General features: G+C 36.1%; 1 protein-coding gene across 4 annotated transcripts in view; it reads left to right on the top strand.

The window, feature by feature from the left end:
* Nucleotides 1-16,114, top strand: part of TASOR (transcription activation suppressor) — a 53,748-nt gene that overhangs the window by 33,307 nt on the left and 4,327 nt on the right. For 2 of the 4 annotated variants that reach the window (XM_012765614.3, XM_076008741.1), the window contains exons 14-20: nucleotides 18-719; nucleotides 4,237-4,625; nucleotides 5,842-5,986; nucleotides 7,262-7,321; nucleotides 10,810-11,621; nucleotides 14,244-14,366; nucleotides 15,796-15,955. In XM_012765614.3, coding sequence (XP_012621068.1) covers nucleotides 18-719; nucleotides 4,237-4,625; nucleotides 5,842-5,986; nucleotides 7,262-7,321; nucleotides 10,810-11,621; nucleotides 14,244-14,366; nucleotides 15,796-15,955 — 2,391 coding nt within the window. Of the gene's footprint in view, nucleotides 1-17; nucleotides 720-4,236; nucleotides 4,626-5,841; nucleotides 5,987-7,261; nucleotides 7,322-10,686; nucleotides 11,622-14,243; nucleotides 14,367-15,795; nucleotides 15,956-16,114 lie in introns of all 4 variants that reach the window. The other 2 variants (XM_012765612.3, XM_012765616.3) reach the window with 1 other exon arrangement.

The raw sequence follows: 16,114 nt of genomic DNA, 5'->3' as shown, positions 1-16,114 counted from the left end.
TTTTTGTTTATTTACAGCCCAAAAAGGTTCAACCAATGCAGCACCACAGGAGAGGCATGAGAGCATGCCAGATGTATTAAAAATAGCTCAGTTTTTACAATTTGCTTTGATTCAGTGTCGAAAGGAATTCAAAAATATAAACACTATAAATTTCCATTCTGTTGTTGAAAAGTATGTAAGTGAATTTTTTAAGCGAGGTTTTGGTTCAGGTAAACGAGAGTTTATTATGTTTCCATATGATTCACGATTAGATGATAGAAAATTCTTATACTCAGCTCCAAAAAATAAATCCCATATTGATAATTGTTTGCATACTTATATTTTTCGGCCTGAAATGTATCAGTTACCTATTTGTAAATTAAAAGAGCTATTTGAAGAAAATAGAAAACTTCAACAGTTTAGTCCACTTTCAGATTATGAAGGCCAAGAAGAAGAAATGAATGGTACAAAAATGAAATTTGGAAAACGAAATAACTCAAGGGGTGAAAGCATTATGTCTGGAAAGCAAAGGTCATCTCATTCTTTGGACTATGATAAGGATAGAGTTAAAGAATTGATTAATTTAATTCAGTGTAGGAAAAAGAATGTGGGTGGGGAGTCAGACACAGAAGATATGAGAAGCAAAACTGTCTTGAAGAGGAAGCTTGAAGATCTACCTGAAAATATGAGAAAGCTCGCCAAAACCAGTAATTTATCTGAAAATTGCCATCTGTATGAAGGTAAAATATCAGATTACTCTTATAATAACATCCAAAAATATATTAAAGTAGGTCTGTTCTTTCTTAGAGTACAGGGGCTTGCACATTGAAGTCTGATGGCTAAATCCAGCCTGTCCCCTGTTTTTATAAAGAAAGTTGTATTGGAATACAGCTATGCCCATTCATTTATGTGTATATAGCTGCTTTTATGCTAGTGGCAAAGTTGAGACAGAGACTGTATGGCCCACGAAGCCTAAAATATTTACTCTCTGGTCCTGTACAGGAAGCACTTGCCAACTCCTACCCTGGTACATCAGATTTTTGAATTGTTTGATTTAGGCTAATATGACAAAATAAAGTATGCTTGGCTAATATCTTATTAATTGGAGCTCTTGTCCTTTTATATTCCTTTATTTTTATAATTGGAGAAGTACTAATTAGAATATTGGGATCTTTTAGGATGGTGCTAAATGAAAGGAACCTTGTGAATTTGAAAATAAGATTTCTTAGATGCATATACATATTCTTTTTTACCCTAGGAATCCAAGAATATCTTTGGGCTTTTTTTTTTTCTTTGTTTTGTTTTAGTTGACAGAAAAAGTCAGAAATGCTTGTCTTAAGTGTGTTTGATTCAATATTGCAAGTAAGCTAAAGCATTTTTATCTAGATTTTTTTTTTTTTTTTGAGACAGATTCTTGCTCTGTTGCCCTGGCTAGAGTGCAGTGGCATCATCATAGCTCACTGCAACCTCAAACCCCTAGGCTCAAGTGATCCTCCTGCCTCAGCTTCCCAAGCAGCTGGGACTACAGGCACATGCCACCATGCCCAGCTAATTTTTCTATTTTTAGTAGAGATAGTGTCTCACACTTGCTCAGGCTGGTCTAGAACTCCCCACCTGAAGCAGTCTTCCTGCCTAGCCTTCCCAGAGTGCTAGGATTACTGGTATAAGCCAACATATGCCCAGTTTATCATCTAGATTTTTAAGGTCTTTTCATTGCTGGTCCATAAGCATGAAATAGGTTCTTTTGCATTCAGGTAACTTAGATGTAAAATCTGCATTTTATGCTGCTGCAGTTATTGATGATGGTAGATTTGAGTATTCCTACATTTCTTACTGAGCAATATTACTTGGCTCTTTTCAAATTCAGTGTGTCTCTGTCAGATCAATGTCTTTATTACATTTTGGTCTCTTAGTAATCTACATTTGTATCCACACTCTCCATTTATCTACTTTCCTTTACTACTTTTATTCTTGTGCTGTTCAGCACACTAGCCGTGTGTTAATTAAAATGAAAAGTACATTTCAATAGTGACATAACTGTATTAGACAGTATAGATAAAGAACATTTCCATCATTGCAGAAAGTTCTGTTTGACAGTGCTGTTCTCTGCAGTAACTGTCATGGTTTTTTCTTTACCTGACCTCTTTTTCTTTCCAGTGTTATCTTTGTCTATAATCTTATCTCCTTGGTAGCCTTCCTGGCTTATTACTTTCTTACACTCATTTTAGTATCATGTTCTTCTGAATATTGCTTTGCTGATATGCTTCCAGTCTCATCTTTTGTTCTTGCCTTTCAAGGCTTTGTTACAGACTGGCCACGTCCAGCCATGTTTCCCACTCTTCTCTGACATGCTCATCTCTCTCCCCCTACCTAGGTATGTCATGGTCAGTCCTTTTTTTGTCTTTTCCTGAAGCATCTTCCATTTCTATCAAGCCTTATATCTTTGCAGTTCAGGATTCTCCTCAGCTTTCTCTGGCCCTTCTGCTCCTTGATGGTCTTTTTCTCTTTTAGCTTATGCTGAAGTTGTGACCTGTGCTAAACCTGTTAGCACTTAACTTATACATACTATCTTACATTGTTGACCTGGGTCTTCAGAGTTTAAGTGCTCACTACGTGTGTTAGGTGCTTTAGATATATGAACTCATTTAGTTCTCAAGTGTTAGGCATTATTATCATTATTTTGCAGATGAGTAAATCATCTCAGATAAGTTAAATAACTTTACCTAAATATATAGTAAGTGGCAGAATCCGTGTTTGAACTCAGTTTTGACCAACTCCAAGGCATTGTTCCTAAATTGCTGGACTTCCTAGCATGGAGCACATAATAGGCAGCCAATAAATAAGATAATTAATTTTTGGTACTGTTTTAGTTGGTAATTCTATGTATGTGAAAAAATAATTTTGGATGAAAATCAGGCTTCATCTATAATTAAAATGGTGGGAAAGCCATGCTAATTGTCACAGACAAAAGGAGAAATGGGGCAGGGAAAAAAAGGGTATATAGATTAACTAGAACTGGTGAATGTCAGACTTGCATTTCTAGATATTTCTCACTTATTTCTTTTTAGTCGTTTTGCAAACTTTGTTTCTGAAAGTAGAGATTTGAAGGTTGGATTCTAGTTTATAAAATACCCTGATCTATAAAATACCCTGACCTTGATTTTTGGTGAACCCACTTGTTTTATAAGTGGTCAACTACCTAACCCCCACCCCACACATTTAACTTTAGCGTTAACTTTTTTGAGGGTTAGTTTATAAACAATGTATCAATTTTAAGTAGCACAGTTTGATGAGTTCTGACAGCTGTGTAACCACTACTCCAATATATAGAACATTTTTATCCCCAGAAGTTCCCTTGTGTTCCTTTGTAGTTAACTGACCCATTACTGACCTGCTTTTTGTTTTGCTCTATAATTTTATATAATTAGAATCATGTAGTATGTATTCCATTGTTTCTTTTATTTTGCTGTGGTACATTATCCCTTCCTCAATTAGAAATCCTAGGGTCTACTCAGGCTTCACCCAATCCCCACCCCTACCCTATCCAGTATTAAAGCACATGACTTTCTGAATGTCACTCCCTTTGAAAGTTTTTAAATATATTGGTTGTATACATTATCTAGATTTATACCTGATTGGAACCATGTCATAATGTTCTCTCTCATAGTGCTTTTTGTTCTTAGTGTAAGTTTTGCAGCGATTTCTTCAGGATGATTCTATGTCTCTAATATCCTAGCTTTATGATGAATTTAAGTAATCTAGTCATTCAAGATACCGCTTAGATTTTAAGAATGTCAGCCAGTGCCTTAAAGACAAAACATAATAGATATGGAGAAGATAGAAATCAAATTAAGTCTTTTTTTTTTTTTTTAAGTAGATTTAAGTGTAATTTGCATAGCCTCCCAAGAATTGGCAAAATAGCAAGTGCAAATGTTTCATCTGTTGTGAAGCATCTGGTTCACTTTGGGATTTTGGTAGTAGAGTTTAAGGTAACTGTAGTATGGTTATTAACATATTTCCTACATTTACAACCTGATACATGAGCTCATTTTTCTATTAATAGAATGCTTAAATGAAAAATAACTTTTAGAATTAATTATGTTTATAAAGTAAGGGATGGATATATTTGTAAAATCTAAGTCAGTTTGGTTGACTGTGCTGGGATAATGAATTTTTTAGGTAAATTTGACTTAAAAAATTTTTATGCTGGCTTTCAAAGTTAACTTCGAAAAATGACTTTTCTGTCTTTTTTCTTAGAGTCTCCACAACCTGTTGCTGACTTGAGGCGGCAGCAGCAGGATACCTGTGGCTCCGGCGTTGCTGACATCCATAGGCTCTTTAATTGGCTATCAGAAACACTAGCAAATGCACGCCATTCTGATGCATCCCTGACAGACACAGTCAACAAAGCCTTAGGATTGAGCACTGGTGATGCCTATGAAATGCTGAGGCAAAAATATGAGTATGAGTTGAACTCTACTCTAGAAAAGAAAGAATTTGAGCAGCCTACTTGTGTAAAAATTGAAAATGCACATTTTAAGGGTATTCAGAGCCCATTGCTAGAAGTTGATACAGCATCTTTAAAGTATCCTGTTGCTATTTCTACCAGTGACATGGGCACTGACCATAAGCTACATTTGAAAGAAGTAAGCATATCTTTTTTAGTTATCTTTGCTTTGGTGAGTGTATGTGTGAAAGAGATGATGTGCGCATGCTTCAGGGAGTGGTTTTTCCTTTCAAAAAATAAAATATACTTTTGAGTAAAGGTATCTTACTAGGATGGTACCTCTAAGTTATTCCTTGTTACAAAGAGATAAATGCCAAAGCAGTTGTTTTCCTTCCTGCTTATAGGCTTGATATATTGTCTAAAGTTTACCTGTTGTGATAAAGCTGAGGCTTGGGCAATCTATTTGTCAGAAAAAGCTTATTGGGAGTTATATCCATATTATTTCATTAAAAATTGAATCCTCACAGCATCAGCTCTCTGCTGGCAGTAACAGAGAACCCAAAAAGTAAGGCACATGAGACCAAATGCAGTTTACCAGTATAACGAACAAGGTTAGGTACTTAGGATTTCTCATGCAAATAGGAGTGGAAGATGAGTGGCTGTAAGGATTATCTCTGAAGTGAATCTCAGCCTGGCTTATTAGGACATCCAGTTTATGATATGTGCTTAGAATAGAGAACTGATTTCTAGTTGAGAAGTAGCCTTATGTCCCCCAAGAAGTGGTTGCATCACTGGGAACAATACTAGGGATGGTACCATATTCCTAAGGGCTTATTTTTAATTTATACTTTCCTTCATTTTGTTTTCTCTGCGATTGAATAAAAGTCATATGCATGTCTCCAGCCTTTCTTCTCCATATGGTTTTGGGGTATTTTAGGGGGAACATGATGATAGGAGTATTACATGGCAGGTATATACGGTAGGCACTGAGGAGCTGACTCGTATTGTTAATATTTCCTAATGTATTTAGTATTCTAATCTAGTCAATAGTGTGCACCAAACTTCGCACGCTAACTATTTTTGTAACTCAGGTTGTATTGGAACACAGGTATGCTTATTCATTTAGGTATTGCCTGTGGCTGCTTTTGTACTCTGGGGATAGAGTTGAATATCTGGCCTACAGAACCAAAAATATTTATTATTTGGCACTTTACCATTAAAATTTACCAAATCCTGCTCTAAATCAACATCAAATTATATTTTCATTTTGAGACTACAGTATTATGACATTACCCGTGTTGATTTTACTCATTTGTAATGTTTAGATTGAAGCATGTGAATTTTCTGTGAAAAAACATTTATTCTTGATGTTAAAATTGAAAAGAAAGCTATTAAATGTGTACTCTAATTTTTAGGATCCAAATTTAATTAGCATGAATAATTTTGAAGATTGCAGTTTGTGTCCCACTGTTCCCATTGAACATGGATTTCATAGACAACAGTCTAAGTCAAATAATGTTGAAGAGACTGAAATACATTGGAAACTGATTCCAATTACAGGTAAGAACAAATATACTAGGACTTAGGTTTGCTTCATTTTACTTAGAGACCAGTTTCCTGAAGAGTTTTTGTCTTTCCTAGATTCCACACTTGAGTCACTAGGTGCTTCATCTTACTTGGCTCTGATGTCTTCAGCATCTTATTTTGAGCAATATAATGCTCATCACTGAGTGTTGCTGTTCTTGGGTAGCATCAGCAAGTATCTGCAAAGCGGCCTATTAAAAACAGAGATTTAAGACAGACATACTCTCCCTGTGGAGTTTAGCATGCAGACTTCCAACTGAAAATTGTTAGCAGGAACTGAGTTTCTAGTAATATGAGGTAGCTACAGGGAGGAAATGATGATCTTTGGGCAACCAATTAAATGCTGTCTTCTCATCTTATTACAGTAAACTTCATCATGACAAGCTATCATCTAATAAGTAATCCTGTTAAGGTTCATTTATTAGAAAGAACTTTGATTTCTTAATGTTGGATTATCTTAAAGAAATTGGATCATTTTAGAGAATGGTGTGAAATTATCAAATGCAAATATCCTAAGAAAACTTAATGAACCATGAGGCAAGAATATAGCAAATGTTGTAAGATTATCATTTTTTGTAGTATTCTAATTTCTCTGCAAAGATATACATATATACACACATGAATACATACTCTTAATAATATTCCAAGTTCTTATTTATCTTTGTTAGCTAAATATTTTTGAAAATATTTCCAGGACACGTCTTTTCCATTTCCTATACCTTTATTTAACCTTTTGAAGGGAAAAAAACAACATTTTGCTAAAAAGTAGACTGGCTTAAGACTTAGAACTTGCTGAGACCTCCAAGGACTCTGAGAATAATTTCTAAAACTTTGTGTGTTTCTATGGGCTCCAGCACAATCCTCTACTTAGTTCCTACTAGAGAGGGCAAGGGGCCTGGAGGTGAAAGAGAGGGAACTGGGACTCCTTCATGAGCTGGAGACATTGAGTGGGAGGAACAAAATAGGGAAGTAGTTGATAACGGGATGATTATCCTAACCATTCTTAATTTAGACACCTTCATACTTGGTATTGAAGGCCACTTGAAAGCATAGCATCTAGGTGTTGATATTCCATCATTGCCTAAATAGAAAGGGAAGCAACTTCCCATTTCTGAATGACCCTTGAGGGTTATTTTAGGCAAAGGAAGGAATACTTGCATTTGTTACTATTTGGGGTTGTCTGAAAGGTACATAACAGGTATCACTGATATCTGAAGAGCGTCTACAAATCTAATGGATGCTTTCCCTCAGGAGGGAATGCAAGAAGCCCAGAAGACCAGCTGGGAAAACATGGTGAGAAACAAACACCAGGTGAGAAGGCTCGCTTTGCTTTTCCTCCCAATGTGCCCTTCTTCAGAATTGGTACTTGCATTTCTACTTCTCCATCAAGAAGGCATTAATTTAAATTCTGTTAATTTTAGAAAATTTGAATAATGCCATATTTATATTTAAATCATTAAAAAATGTGTTCAGAGAAGTCACTGAATATTCATGTAGATTGTTTTCTTAACCTATAGTGGATTATATCTGATAGGATGATTTGGAAGACCAGAATATTTTCTGAATCCATTTTTGTAGGCTATCCTATGAGAAGTTTCTTTTAAATTTAAAAAGTACCAGGAGGCTAAACCATTTATATTTTATGTACAATATTCCTAATCTTGAGTTTTTTAACCCATTTCTTCAAAATTGTAAAGCTAATTTCTGCAGATAGTTTATTTTTTTTTTTATTTTTGTTACTTATCAGTAAAATCTTCCAAGAATGCAGATAGTTTAAATAACAAACTTTTGGATTCCAGAAACATTTACAGATATTACTAGTTGTGGTAGGTGCCTAGTAGATGATCTCCTTTGTCTGAGCTTAGTCAATTCAGCTTCCTGCAGATAGTCCTAGGCATTGTTTTCTTGCCTAGAGTTTGGTGGTGGTCTTTTTTTATTGTTCCCATTTTGTTATAGCTTACTCTTTTAGAAATGTTAAGTGGGTTTTTTTTTTTTTTATTTGTGAGGAATCCTACCATTCTTAGTAGATCTTTATAGTGATTCCTTTGAGAATGAAAAATTTTCTTCAAGGAAATCTTTTCTCCTAGGAAAAGATGATTAAAAAAAAAGGAACAGATACAGGAAAGTGCACAAGTTTTTAGTGTCCAACTTGATGAAATTTTATATATATGTACACTTATGTGACTACTACCTAAATTAAGATGTAGAACATTTCTAGCACTCCAGAATATTTTTCTTCTGCATCCTGCCGGTTATTACTCTCCCTGTTCCCAACAAGTAACCACTAATCTGACTTCTTTTACCATGGATTGGTTTTGCCTGTTCTTCCACTTAAAATAAATGGAACCTACATATGTCATCTTTTATGTTTGGCTCTTTCACTCAACATTATGTGTCAGGGATTCATCCATGTTTTGTATCTAACGATAATTCTTTCTCATTAGGAATAGCACGTATTTTATATTTCAAAATGCTCTATCAACATCTTTATTCCTCTTATTTGAGATACCATCTTCATATTTTGTAAACAAAAATGTAGATATCTGAAGAATGCTGTCTTTAGAGAACTCATACTCCCCTTCACTTAAAAGTCAAAATACTGCAATGCTTTAATGACAGTAAAAAAAAAAAAATATTTATTTATTTATTTTTTTTTTGAGACAGAGTCTCATTTTGTTGCCCTGGCTAGAGTGAGTGCCATGGCGTCAGCCTAGCTCACAGCAACCTCAAATTCCTGGGCTCAAGCAATCCTTCTGCCTCAGCCTCCCAAGTAGCTGGGACTACAAGCATGTGCCACCACGCCTGGCTAATTTTTTCTATATCTATATTAGTTCGCCAATTAATTTCTTTCTATTTATAGTAGAGATGGGGTCTCGCTCTTGCTCAGGCTGGTTTCAAACTCCTGACCTTGAGCAATCCGCCCACCTCAGCCTCCCAGAGTGCTAGGATTACAGGCATGAGGCACCGTGCCCGGCCAAAAATGTTTTTTAAGACATTATTGGGGATATTGACATGTATGTATCTTTTAAATCATTTATTGATGAAGATTTTTCAAAATAATGAAGTCTAAAGTCATATAGGGAAATTTGTGCAAAAGAATTAGGTGGTGATTGTTTATATTTTTAAAAGGATTTGTTTGGTTTACGGTTTTTAATATGGAAAATTCTCCATGTGAATTTAAATTATATTTCAGCTTAATATGTCCGTTAGCTATTTTGGTCTGATGTTTAACTATAAATTTTGGGAGCAAGTATTTAAAATAATAAATAGCCAGATATAGTGGCACATTCCTACTATCCCAGCTACTTGGGAGGCTCAGGGAGGAGAATTGCTTGAGCCCAGGAGTTTGAGGCCAGCCTGGTCAACATAGACCTTGTCTCTAAAAATAAATAAATAAATAAATAAATAGTTTTAAAATTACAGGTAGTTCTCTCCCCAACCCATTTGTTTTATAAAATAACAATTCAAAAAAATTTTTTAATTTGAATATATCAGATATTTGACATGGTATATAAATCAAGAAGTATAAAAATACTTCAGAAAGTAAGTGTAGCCCCAGGCACTTAATTTTCCCCCCATACATCAGCCACGCCACGGTTACCAATTTTTTATGTACCCTGCTAGACTTTTTATATGTGTACTAAGCCCCATTTTAATGTTGTAGATTTAAGAAAGATATTTATTACATTAAGTATTCCTGACTTACCTTATGGAACTTGGATTTTCTAGTTTATTAGTTTCATACAGTTGTAACTCTTATCCTGGCACGTTGGATATTTTGCTCCCTTCTGACTTCCACCTACAGACCTGCTGTTGGTCTTTTTACTGTGTTGACAAGTAGCCTTTGCAGTAATTAATGAGTGCAGTAGTTAATGGAAATCACTGGGATTGGTAGAGAATGTTACAAGCTGACTCTACTGAGGCTGTTTTGAAAGGTTTGATGAGTGTAAGTAAAATCTTTAAAAATAAGTTTGAAAATTTTAGTAATTTTTTAAAAAGTAAAATTGTAAAATATGGTCTTCTAGGCAAAGATCATGATTTTTTTTCTTTTCCCCTTGTTTCTTAAAATGGAATTAGGGTACCTGTTTTGAAATGTAGTCTTAAAACAGTAAGTTTGAATTTAGGATTTGTGAGAAAAAAATGTGTGATTTCGTGGATTGAGCTAGTTGTCAAGAGTGAAAGGTCTCATTAAACTAACTAAACGACCTCTTTATTTCAAATGGGGTGTAGTTATCCTGATTTCTTTTGGAATTATTTCCCAACAAAAGGAAAATACTGGCTGGGCGTGGTAGTGCATAACTGTAGTCCCAGCTCCTCAGGAGGCTGAAGTGGAAAGATTACTTGAGCCTAGGAGTTTGAGGCTGCAGTGAGCTATGATTGTGCCATTACACTCCAGCTTGGGTGACAGAACAAGAGACCCTCTCTCTTAAAAACAAAACAAAACAACAAAAAAAAAACAAAGTTGTTACTCTGACTACTGAAATCCAAAGACCAGCCCATAAGCAGGACACATAGGAATTAGAGTTCAAACTAGAATTTGAGGTTTTTATTTTACCTTCCAATGCACAATTAGTTCTAAATATATATTGACCTTTTTCCCCCCTGATTTAATAGTTTGTATTTTCAGATATTATCTTTTTGGATTGCTCTTATAATAATGAACTCTTCCTGTATAGGTATGAAATCACCAGAAGAACAACTGGTGTGCCTGCCACCACAGGAGGCCTTTCCTAACGACCCCCGGGTAATAAGTAGACAGAGAAGTTCTGATTACCAGTTTCCATCCTCTCCATTTACAGACACATTAAAGGGCACCACTGAGGATGACGTGTTGACAGGTCAGGTGGTGAAAGTGGAAGAGCAGTGTGTGCCAGCAGCAGAGCCGCCTGCAGTGAGTGAAACTACAGAAAGGACAGTGTTAGGAGAGTACAATCTCTTTTCTAGGAAGATAGAAGAGATTCTGAAGCAAAAGAATGTTTCATATGTCAGTAGAATTTCCACACCTGTCTTTTCAACACAAGAGAAGATGAAACGGCTTTCTGAATTCATATATTCTAAGACTTCCAAAGCTGGTGTGCAGGAGTTTGTAGATGGCTTGCATGAGAAACTAAATACTATTATTATTAAAGCATCAGCCAAGGGTGGGAATTTGCCACCAGTCAGTCCTAATGATTCTGGTACTAAGATAGCATTGAATCCTCTGGAAAAGCATGTCATACCAGATTCCTCAAGTGATCTCAACAATAAACACCTCCTTGAGCCACTTTGTAGTGATGCTTTGAAAGACACCAATACTAATGAGCAGCATTCCTCTTCAACTTTGAGTTTAACTGCAGTAGAAATGAACCAGCCACATCATGCCACAGAGTTAATGGTGACTTCTGATCATACTGTACCTGGTGATATTGCCCGGGAACCAGTAGAAAAAGAAACAACAAAATCGCCCAGTGATGTAAACATTTCTGCCCAACCAGCTCTTTCAAATTTTATAAGCCAGTTAGAACCTGAAGTATTTAATAGTTTAGTTAAAATCATGAAAGATGTCCAGAAAAATACTGTGAAATTTTATATTCATGAAGAAGAAGAGAGTGTGCTCTGTAAAGAAATAAAGGTAACTAAACAAGAAGGTAATAGCAATGCTGTATAAACTTGTCTTGTTGGTCTGACCTCTATAAAATAGACATTTTTGTTTTTAGATGTTGACATATAGTTTCATAACTTTTTTTATATATATATATATATATTTTTTATTTCGGCATATTATGGGGGTACAGATTTTAAGGTTTCAATAAATGCCCATTTCCCCCCCTAGTTTCATAACTTAACTCAGAGTAAAATAAAAGACTAGTTAAGTTCAACTAAATTCAGAATCAGTGACCTAAATATCTTAGGATTTAGCATCTTATTTTATATTGTCATTTTAGAGTATTTGTATACATACTACAAATACTTTTAAATTGTAAATGTTTCTTAGTTGGGTTTTTAATGAAGGAAAGGGAAAAATACAGAGAGGTAAAGTAAGTTGCCTGTGTTTATCTCATATGGGGTTTTATCAATCAAACAGAAAAACAGAACTGTCCAAGGATGGCCTAATGATACACTTTTTCTTGATACCCTGGCCATGTCACAGCTCCCTACAACCCTTATTGATCAAAAAGCTTGATGATCCTGAAGAATTCCTTAATCATGAAAGATTCCTCATTATGAGGTATATTTTTTCTACCACAGGTATAGGTATTTGGCTTTAAAAAAAAAAAGGCACACATACATCTTTGAGTGCTTGTATAGATATATACCTGTTAAATATCTATGTCTATAAGTGGTAACATACTAGAACAGGTATTTCACAGGTATAATATTACTTAATCAGTACCTACTAAACTAGGATTTTTAATTCCTTAAGGGAATGCCTAGAGTTTTGAAATAAATACCTGCTCCCATTTATGGAATTTACTTACTATGACTAGAGTTTTTTCCTGTTTTGTTTGAGGAGGCAGAGAGAGACACTAAGTAAGTGGCTTATAGCCCAGAGTAGCTCAGAAACTCAGCACTACTAAGCCCTTTGTCAGTTTGAGGATCTCTGATGTCAGCACATTTTGTGGGTGTATCCAGTGAAGACCTGAAGAACATGGAAATGAAAGAGGAATCAGAGTATTCAGTTGTGCTTTCCTTGCTGATTCCTTGTGGTTTCTTGGGAAGATGAAATCAGACTTACTAGAAATTTCTTGGTTGTGTTTTTGCCTTGTATGATTGGATGTAGAGCTTCTCAACTTTTTCCAACTCCCAGCAGCATGATACCAAACACAGTATTCTATGGGGACATAGCTGCATGTTAGTGTGGGGCTAGATGAGAAAAGGTTAGGGACAGTTCCCAGTGGGCTTAGCGTAAGTTCACCTCCCTCCATGCCCCTCTACCTTCTTTTTGTTAATGAATTATACCTTACCTATGTGACATTTAAATAAGGGAATAGGAAAATCATTTCCTTATGAAGGATGCTTTTAATTCTTTCTGGCATAGAACAAATCATATTTCTGTCATCATATAGGAAAAAGACTTCTCTTTTATAAATCTGATAGGAAATCAGATTGTAACTTTAATTTTTAATCAATCTCCATTGGAAATTTTCCGACAGAAATATTAGAGTAAAAGACTATGAGTAGTGAAACTGATACAGTATTGTGTGACTTCAACTGTTTTACTTAAATTGAAACTTGCATTTAAAGCTTCTTAATGTGAAATTGTAAATGGACTAAAAATTGCCAACAGGCGTGTCAGACAGTAATTTACCTTTTGGTAAAGTATAAGCTGATCTGAGATCTACTCAGAAGCTTCAAAGCTTAGAGCAAAATCAGTGCAGAAGATGCTGCATTAGTTTAGGGATACACAAAAACATCCTCTGTAGGTATGACACTTTAGACAGCTCTTAAGAGCAGTAGACTCATCAGATAAGCTGGATTTTGATTATGGCTATCTGACCGGCTGTGATTAAGAATATTAATCTCCTGTATCTGTAAAATGAGGAATGTAACCTCCAGGATCCTGCAGTTTGCTTCAGGGTTCAGTATTCCACCAGCAAGCAAAGAGTGAAAGGAACTCTGCCTGGACTACTACTGTGTCCTGTGAAAGGTAGTGCCATGTCACCAGTGTGGGTGGAGGTGTTAGTTGGGAGAGTCTACTTTGCTTGAAGGGCAAAGCTGAACAGAAATGGCTAATTAGTTTGTGAATACCACTGTATGCACTGAAGCTCTATACAAATGCTTTTTGAGCTGTTTTGAGTTAAAGGAGCTACAGCGGTCTTAAAAGTGCTTTGTAACTCTGCAGGAGTGTCCTTCAGATGCCCCTTTCTAAGCAGACCCTTAGTTATTTGTGGCAGTACTATTGGAAAGGAAAGGAAAATTAGGGGCTAGGGTGGTTAAATGACTGAGCTCTGCGTGGCCCATAATAACTAAGGAAGCTGGGTTAAAAACTTGAGCTAATCTATTGTTCTTATGGTTCTTTCTGTTAGCCTACACTGGCATTTAGTTGGCTTTGATAGCACTGTAACATTTTGACTGTGAAGCTGACCTTTAGAAGAGCAAATTTGATGATGTGTGAGGTCTCCCAGAGTATAAGTTCATGGATAATAGTGTCCTAGTAGCAGTTAAGCTTATCAGTGTATCTTGCATTTTTGGTATTAAATTGGTGTTTACAAAAAAGCTTTTTAATGTTGATTTAGTTGTTTTTCTTTCACAGGAATATCTTACCAAATTAGGCAATACAGAATGCCATCCAGAACAGTTTTTGGAAAGAAGATCAAAATTAGATAAATTATTGATTATTATTCAAAATGAAGACATTGCAGGTTTCATTCACAAGGTAGACTTTTAAGTCAAATACTACTTACTTGGTTTTTAAAAACTCCCTTATTTTTAAATCTTAATGTGAGACTAAAGTTTTTAAAATAAGCTTTAAAGGAGATAAAATTTCAAGGACCCTTCCATGAATCAGCTTGTGAGATTCAAGTTTGTACCTCCACAAAATTTTAAATTGCTGCACATCACAGATCTTCACTACTACTCAAATAGTTAAGACTAATAAAAGTACTGAATCCTTGAATGCCAACAAGTCTGCTGACTTTTATATTGTTCTCCTCTTCATTTGTATGTCCCAGGCAACACTTTTTTGTGCCAAAGTAGTCCCCTTTTCTTTTAGATTTGGAGGTACTTGGCTCAGTCTTAATGAACCTTTCTCACAAGGTCCCATTGGTCTTTGAAGCCTTTGTTGATTCTGACTGTTGCAGTATAGGCTCTTGCCCTCATCTGATTTGACTGTACCTACAGATTACAGACAAGTTAGGATATTTGTCCATTTTGTGTTTTCTGATCTATTATAAGCTCCTTTTCCTTAGCGTTCTGTTCATGGTAGGTCCCAGTATATAAATATTGGTTTACATATTGAGAAATAATGTTGGGAATATTATTTTTAAGTGTGGCTTTCCAGAGGCAATGCATAGGTGAGTCATAATGCATTTTGTTAGACTTTTCCTATAGGTTACTTCACACTTTTTTTTTTTTTTTTTTGAGACAGAGTCTCACTTTGTTGCCCAGGCTAGAGTGAGTGCCGTGGCGGCGTCAGCCTAGCTCACAGCAACCTCAAACTCCTGGGCTCAAGCGATCCTGCTGCCTCAGCCTCCCGAGTAGCTGGGACTACAGGCATGCACCACCATGCCCGGCTAATTTTTTGTATATATATTAGTTGGCCAATTAATTTCTTTCTCTTTATAGTAGAGACGGGGTCTCGCCCTTGCTCAGGTTGGTTTCGAACTCCTGAACTCAAACAATCCGCCCGCCTCGGCCTCCCAGAGAGCTAGGATTACAGGCGTGAGCCACCGCGCCCGGCCTTTTTTTTTTTTTTTTGAGACAGAGTCTCACTTTGTTGCCCAGGCTAGAGTGAGTGCCATGGCGTCAGCCTGGCTCACAGCAACCTCAATCTCCGGGGCTCAGCGATCCTACCGCCTCAGCCTCCCGAGTAGCTGGGACTACAGGCATGCGCCACCATGCCCGGCTAATTTTTTCTATATATATTTTTAGTTGGTCAATTAATTTATTTCTATTTTTGGTAGAGACGGGGCCTCGCTCAGGCTGGTTTCGAACTCCTGACCTTGAGCAATCCGCCCGCCTCGGCCTCCCAAAGTGCTAGGATTACAGGCGTGAGCCACCACGCCCGGCGGTTACTTCACACTTAAGTCTATCATTTCATTCCTTTATCCTTCCTTATTTCTATTTTTATTTTGGTATTTACACAGGTACCTGGCTTGGTGACTTTAAAGAAGCTCCCCTGTGTTAGTTTTGCTGGTGTTGATAGCCTGGATGATGTTAAAAATCATACATATAATGAATTATTTGTATCTGGTGGTTTTATCGTGTCTGATGAATCAATTCTAAATCCAGAGGTTGTCACAATTGGTAAGATGATGCGTTCTTTTGAGCATGAAACTTCTCTCCTGACTCTTATACTTTTTAATGTATTGTCCACGTATTCTGCCATTCCCAGATAACTAGTACAGTTCAATCTTTTCCTGAGCATTTATTACCTCAGATTTCTTTCTGATTTTCTTAGTCTTT

Source organism: Microcebus murinus, chromosome 1, assembly GCF_040939455.1.
Source record: "Microcebus murinus isolate Inina chromosome 1, M.murinus_Inina_mat1.0, whole genome shotgun sequence".
In the NCBI taxonomy this organism is placed as follows: domain Eukaryota; kingdom Metazoa; phylum Chordata; class Mammalia; order Primates; family Cheirogaleidae; genus Microcebus; species Microcebus murinus.
Note: the sequence above shows the minus strand (reverse complement) of the source record. Positions and strands in the feature narration are given on the sequence as shown.